General features: G+C 50.8%; 1 protein-coding gene across 2 annotated transcripts in view; it reads left to right on the top strand.

The window, feature by feature from the left end:
• Positions 1–614: 614 nt before the first annotated feature.
• The window catches only part of WWOX (WW domain containing oxidoreductase), a 948,794-nt gene continuing 941,984 nt past the window's right edge, over positions 615–7,424 (top strand). Inside the window, exons 1-3 of one of the 2 annotated variants that reach the window (XM_041772247.1) lie at positions 615–902; positions 6,535–6,599; positions 6,989–7,046. In XM_041772247.1, the coding sequence (XP_041628181.1) occupies positions 796–902; positions 6,535–6,599; positions 6,989–7,046 (230 nt within the window). In that variant the 5' untranslated portion in view covers positions 615–795. The remainder of the gene's footprint in view (positions 903–6,534; positions 6,600–6,988; positions 7,047–7,424) is intronic. The other variant, XM_041772246.1, reaches the window with a different exon arrangement.

Genomic DNA, 7,424 nt, shown 5'->3' with positions numbered 1-7,424 from the left:
GGGGGGAAGGGGGGGTCGAGTACAGGAAAGAGATAAGTTTATGAATTCTTGGCCCAGAATTAAGCGGTCTATAAACGTTAGTCCTTTACGCATCCACAGAATCCCGCTGGGGCTGGGAGCATCTTCTTCAAACCGGGGTGGGAATTTGCATTTTTTTTTTTTTTTAAACCCAGCCACGTTTTATAGCGTCACGGTTACGTGGGCTACAAAGTGTGTCCGCCAGCCCGGGTGATGGGAGGCTCGGGGAGGTCTCAGTCTTCCTAACGTCCTAAGAGACGGAGAGGTCAGAGCCCGGCGGACCAGCTTCAGCATCCCTCGGTTCGCTCCGCAGCCCTCTCCTGCTGGGCCTGGCCTACATTTCCCAGGATGCTCGTTGGCAGGAGCTCCCGCAGGATTGGTCAGAACAACGCGGAAGTAATCATGGGTCGCTCAGCAACGGGCGGAGTCCTGGACCGCGACGGGAGGCCCACGCCCCTTCCCCGAAGCTCCGCTCCAGCCCCGGCCTCCCGCGCGGAGCGCCCGCCGGCTTTTACCTCCACCCGAGCGCCGGCGCGCCACCTCTCCCGTACTGGCGCCGCCGGTCTCCCGAGGCCCCGCCCCTCTCACGCCGGCAGCTGCCAAAGTGCGGAGGACGGATCCTGGCTCCCGGGTTGTCCGAGCGGCTCGGGGCGGCGCAGTGCGCAGGCGCGAGCGTGTGGGTCTCGCCGCGCGCGGCGCTCGGTTGGAGCGGGAGTGAGTGAGTTCCTGGGCTTCCTGGGCGCGGAGACCCGGCAGCCGGCGGCCGCCCCCGGCGCCATGGCAGCCCTGCGCTACGCGGGTCTGGACGACACGGACAGCGAGGACGAGCTGCCCCCGGGCTGGGAGCAGAGAACCACCAAGGACGGCTGGGTGTACTATGCCAAGTAAGGGGCCGCAGGGGGGCCGCCCCGGGAGGGGCCGCCCCGGGAGGGGCCGCCCCCGGGACCCCGCCGCCGGGGACGCCGCCTGCGCGGGGAGGGCCGCGGGGGCGGAGGAGCCTCCCCGGGAGGCCCCGAGCGCGCCCGGCCCAGCGGGGGGCACCTGGCAGCTCCCAGGCGCGCCCTCTGCTGCTCAGGAGGCGGCGCTGCACGGCGCCCTGGCGGCCCGCGGGCCTGACCTCCTCGCCCAGGGAGCGGCCGCTAATGCCCAGCTCCTTCCTCGGGCCCCGGGGAGGAGAGCTACAAGTATGTATTTTTTAAATAAATATCCTACTGCAGTTATGTACACGTACGCAGACTCGTGTGTGTATATGTACTAGAACTCCCGATGGTTTCCCGCAAAGTTTTGGAAACCCCAGTGGACCCATTCTCCCTTCCCTTGCTGTGCTACTTTGGGCCCATGAAAGAACCCAGTCACCGTGGTGGTTTTTTTTTTTTGTTGTTGTTTGTTTGTTTGTTTTTCCCCCTCCCCACCTGTATAATGGGTTGATAGAACTTTAATTCAGGCACTGCACATGAAACACGTAGCCCAGACCTAGTGAGTATGCTCTGCTCAATGACTTCGCTTTTCCTGCTCTCTCTGCAGCTGCGACAGCACCGCCTCAGCCTGATTATTAGAATCACCTGTCCGTGGACCGAAAAATACAGATTTCAGAGACCCCGACCCCCACCCGCACCCATGCAGCAGACACCCAGCGTGGGGAATCTGTTTTATAGGCTTTCCCCATAAGGCAGGCTATCCCTTGGCTTTGAGAAACACGGGTGTAAGTCAGTGATTTCCAACATCTGGAGGACTTAGGCAAGAGCTTTTCCTTGGTTCCTCCTCCACAGATTCTCATTTAACCGGTTTGGGGCCTCCCCGCCTCCACTGATATGTTGTAAAATCTTCCCAGGAGATGCTTATCTGCCCAGTGTTATGTGAGCCACCACTGTCTTTGGTTGCTTGGTAGAAACAAAACCAGAAAAAAAAAAAAAAAAAAAGGAAAGAGAAAAGAAAGACCTTGGTGAGTTTGTTCGTTCGAGACACATTGAGGTTTTATCACATGCCAGGCCCTTAGCTGAGCACTGGTTGTACTGAGATAAATAAGACCCATTTGTCACTCAGTCTTACAGGGCAGAGTGACACACGGCTTGTTCTGGTGTAGGGTGTGTATAGTGAGCAGCAGCCTGCTAGCACGAGGCATGTGTGGGTAGATGGGGGGCACCTCAGGTGAGTGGGGAGAGTTGGCACCTGAGCTGTGCCTCAGCACAAGTGAATGGGCATATTCAGGGCCAGGAGGGCAGCCCAGGAGGAGGCTTCTCTATGGCCCAGGTGCTGGTGCAGGGATGCGATGATTGAGGCAGCCCTTCTGTGCCTCATGGAAGAGCTGGGGCTCCATCACCAGGACCCGGGGGTCCACTGAAGGCTTGGAGCCAGGGAGTGCCATTGGATTTATGTCTCTTGAGAGGTGGCTTCTGGCCCTGGAGGATAGGGGCAAGTCTACGGCAGGGAGCCGGCAGGGAGCCGTCAGGCTATTGTGGGGCTCCAGGCAGCTTCTGAGCGCGTGCACTTGCCGTTCCCTCTTCCTGAAGAGCTGCGGGAAGGGCTTTGTCATCCCCAAGAGCTGAGCTTAAATACCACCGCCCGGAGACCTTCCCTTGTCCCTGCCTCCTCCTCCCAGCATCTTACCTGAGACATGGTACTTGGGCTTGTCTACAATCATCTTAGCCATATTCTTCTCATTGGCACTCTGTCTTCCTTCCCCAGATTGTAAGCTTCACGAGGGCAGGGACCTTTTCTTGTTACCCTCTGAGTCCCCTGTGCTTAGCACCTTGGAGACATAAAATAAGTCCATGTGGGATGAGTGAATCAGTTCCTCCGGTAAAGGGTTCCTTGGGCCTCCCTGAGCAGATGGCATGCTAAGCCCGGGAATGCAAAGGTGCACAGGACTGGCATATGGGCTGTTAGAGCCCTCCTCTGCCTCTTGCTCTATGTGGGGGGTTACCTTCATTCTGGCCACTTACCCTAGGCTCCCTGGCTTCCTTTCAGGTTCGCCTTTCCCTCTGCACCCAATCTTATGTTGGGTGGCCTTTCCCATCTGCTTCCTTCCTTGATGGTGTCCAGTGTCTGGGCTCTTCTTTCACTACGATCTGCACATCCCAGCCAGCTCCTCCGAGAGCTTTCAGGGGATTCATTGCATATATAGTCCCTGAAAAGGCTTTCCTCCCAGCCCTCCCCAGTGTTGGGTCTCACAGTGGCCTGTCTGGCCCCCTTTTTACGCTGAATGTAGTGACAAGGTGTGGCTGAGCCCCAGCTGGGGGTCCCTCTCTCCAGTCCCCCTAGCCCTCTGTTCTTTAGCTCTCCAGGTGGAGGACGCCTCTGACCAATTCTAACCCTAGATTCCCAGCAGTCCTCCTTGCTCTGTCCTGATGTGCAAGCATCCTGGTCCTTCTTTTCTCTTAACTCTGGAAGGGTCACTTGTCCTCTCTTGGGGTTTGGGAGCTAAAAGAAGACTGCTCTTTGAGTAGTTCATGTTTTTTAATGGTCTTCCTCTCAACTGCAGCAAGGCTTTCCCCAAGGACAGAGGCTGTAGCTCCCGATGAGACCCTCCTCCCCGACTCATCTTTGCCCCTCTCCTGTTGGCTTCATGTTTTCTCATGTGCCCCACGGAGCACTCAGACCTCAAAGACACACATGTCATAGGGCTCCAGGGCCCACCAGACTGGACTTTCAAGGGGAGGACATCTGCCACTGAGGGAGACCTGGCCCAGAGAGAGCTGGCGGGCCTTTCCCCTCTGCCCAAGCCAGGAGGTGGTGATGGAAGGACCAGGTCTCAGTGCCGGGGGCTGTCACTGTGGTCAGCTGGGCCTTCCTGGGCCCTCAGCCCCCTTTCCTTAGGCCGGGGCCCTTTGGCAGCCAGGGGGACAGCTGGCCTTGCCTGGTCAGGAGAGAGTTCCCTCGTCTACAGGGTTGGCCTTCCTCACAGTCAGCTGTCTCCAAGTTAACTAACTGTATTTCAAGACCAGATTTCTAGAATAGCATACTTGAGAGTGATATCCATGTAATGTGGGTATGAATTTAATTTTTATCCTTTTGGTTTAAATTAAGATCACTGTTAATTATCTCCTTAAATGACAAAAAGCTTATTGAAGAAGAAAAAATAAAAGAAGGCTTCTGTTTAAAGGAGAGGAAGATAACACTTTGGGGACATGTGTCGTGATTTTCTGTTCATTAAGAAGTCATTTTAGGTTACAATTAGGAACACTTTTTAATTAAGTTTTATATGTAAGTGTTTAAACTAATACTTCCATGCGAAAGGCACAGTTCTTAGTTCTTCGCGTGTGTTAACTCATTCAGTCCTCAGGAACCCCAAGGAGCAGATGCTGCTCTTATCCCCATTTTACAAATGGGGAGGTTGAACACCTCTTCAAGGGCAGATGGCTGGTGAGCGGGAGAGCCAGAAGTCACGAGCATTTGGGCTCGGAAGTCCTCACTACCAAAGGATGTTTTTTTCTCTTGTGTCAGGCCTCGGATCCTCCCCCAGGGGCACTGTGTCCTTCACGGAACAGTTGGCAATATCTGGGTTCTGCTGTCACCCCTCTGGCATATTGGCATCTAGTAGGTCGGCTCCTCGTCCTGCAGTGCACAGGACAGCCCCCAGAGCAGACAGCGATCTGGCTTGACTGTCAGGGTCGCCAGCGCTAAGAAAGCCTGGCTTAGGCATTTTTTGTCAAAGTCAGAAACATGGGGGTGACTTTTTTTTTTTTTTAATGTCTTTCAGGGTAGAAAAAAAATGTTCTGAGTATATTTCCCAACTTCATCTGAAGGCAATTATTCATCCTGCCTAATTGCACTTGGGCAGCTCCTTGGGCCAGGCATGGGGCTGGGTGTCAGGGTTCAGCTGGACGCAGGGCTCCTGCACAGGGGTCAGCGTTACACGCATAGGGGCGCTTTGTGGGTTCTTGAGGGCAGGTCTCTTTAGAGCTCGGCTCAAAGCTCGTTTGATGCCTGCCTATGGAATGAAAACTCTTAACATTGGGCAGAGGAAAACATAATCACGCCTGTAAACTTTCTTGAAGAAGGCATGCGGAGCAAAGCAAAGAGCAGGAGCCGGGTATGCTATTGCTAGCGTCTGCTTTGTCTGCTCGATGCTCCTTCAGTTTGCAAGGGGGTGGGGGCAGGGGTTGTGTCATGAGAAGCGGCTTCTCCTTTCCGGGACTCAGGCTCTCCCCCTCTGCAAGTAGGATTTCATGGTGGTCAGTGTACAGTAGACACTGGTCCTTGTTACTGATAACCCTGCATTTGTATGGTGACTTAACTTTTTGCCAATCACTGTCACAAGTAGGGTGTCCCTTATCTTTCCAGCAGCCCTGTGAGGGGTTTGTGGGGCCAGGGAGACTGGCTCACTGATCACAGGCATGCAGGAGCCCGAGGCTTTGGCCTCCTGAGTCCAGTGTTCACAGAGCCCCTGCACTGGCCACTGAGAGTTTGCAAAAATCATACCTGAAGCCAGCAGGCTTCCAAAAACCTTGTAAAACTTGTAAAATTTTACAGCAGATTCATGCTCTCTGTATTTTTTCTTTAAAAAGTAATTGGTAGGGAAGGCATATTCAAATTTTATCATCTAGATGTCAATGATTAATTATCATCTTCTACTTTGGTATGAGTATGAACTTTTAGGAAATCCAGCCTCCCCTTGAATGCCTCTTGCAACATGCAGCTGCTTCTCTGATTAAGTAATTTTATGTTTTTCTTGATATTTTATCACCTTTTGATGGGTGTCTCTAGTCTGTTATTGGCTCACGATTTTAATTATAACTTGGTGTGCTATTAGTTAAAATGCTAAATTTGCCACAGGAATGAGACTGGTTTGTATATTTGATTTGTTTAAAATAATAGGTAGCACTTTTGAGAGTTTTTTATATACCAGGTACTGTATTCAGCCCTTTATAAGCCTTACCTTCATAGCGTTTCCTTGAGATCAGTTCTAGGATTATTTCCATTTTGCAGATAGGTAAATTGAGGCTCTGAAGTTGAGTAACTTGGCTAGGTATATAGTTAGGTGACCTATGGGGCTACCCTACTACATTCTTAAATACCTCTTGGGAGCAATTAGGAGTTGGTGATTAAAACGCTTCAAAGTTATATCTCTGGAAAAAATAAATATTCATGATTAATATTTAAATAACATCTAAATATCAGCATTGTAAATTAGACTGTAGTTTGTTAATCTATCTTGGAATAAACTAAAATAAATACAGGACACTTCTAGATATTCTGAGTGATTCATTGAGTTTCCTAACCCACAATTGGGGTTCCGGCCCATTTCTCTTTCTCATGCTCCACAGCCCGCTCACAAAGACAGGTTTTCAGGAGATTTCCTTGGGCTGCTTCTCCTTCCCACCTAGGGAATTTGACCTGATGTAGACAGTAGCATTTATGTTCTGAATATTTCTTTTCTGATCTCTGGCTTTACTACTCTTGGGAGACAGTGTTTTTTGGGAGGGGAACAAACTTAATGCAGTTGATTAATTTTTAGAAGTGTAACCTTCACTTTCTATTTGTGCATTTTTAACTTTTTTTTCCCCCCCTCAACAGTCACGCTGAGGAGAAGACCCAGTGGGAACATCCAAAAACTGGAAAAAGAAAACGAATAGCAGGAGGTTTGTGTGCTATTGTCATAAAGCAAAGAACCTTGCATTTAAAGCATTAATTAGATGGCAGATGTGTCACAATCAGGTGACAGGCTGCTCTGTCATTTCTTGAAGGTTCTCTAGGAGGGAGCCATCAAGGAATCAGGCTTTCATGTGGAGGAGCCCGTGGGATGTGGCAGGAGGGAGGCCTTGAGAGTGGGGTGTAGTGGTGATGGTGATTTTGCTTTTTGTGACAGTCACGGTCGGTACACATGGCCTGAACTGGCCCAGTCTGGCTGCTGCTCAGTGGGCTAGGCTTTGGGGTGGGGCTTGGAAGGCATGATGCCTCCTGACCTGGGCTCTGGGCGTCCATTCACCCCACCTGCCACATGTACACCTGCCAGTCTTCTGTGTTTCAGATTTGCCCTATGGATGGGAACAAGAAACTGATGAGAATGGACAAGTTTTTTTTGTTGAGTAAGTGTCTATATAGAAACTATTCTTATTTTGCTTTTCAATGGGAATTTTTAATTGTAAAAGTAGTATACCTTGAATATAGAAAAAACAGTGATATATATATATATATTTCTAATAATTTTTGTATTCTGTAAATCTGCTTTCTTTAAAGAAAAATAGGGAGTGCACTGTGTGAACTGTGTAGGACTCTTTCTCCACACAATGTCTTGTGAGCATTTTCTTATGTATATATTTCTCAAGACACTGATGTTGAATGGCCGTGGAGTATTATTTTGTACAGATATACTGTAATTTATCAAGTTACCTACTGGGCATTGATGTTAAGTTCCTGTGTAACTCTTTGGCCTCTCCCCCCTGAGCCTGTTACAGTGGTGGGCT

This window comes from Vulpes lagopus, chromosome 10 (assembly GCF_018345385.1).
Source record: "Vulpes lagopus strain Blue_001 chromosome 10, ASM1834538v1, whole genome shotgun sequence".
NCBI classification, from domain to species: domain Eukaryota; kingdom Metazoa; phylum Chordata; class Mammalia; order Carnivora; family Canidae; genus Vulpes; species Vulpes lagopus.
Note: the sequence above shows the minus strand (reverse complement) of the source record. Positions and strands in the feature narration are given on the sequence as shown.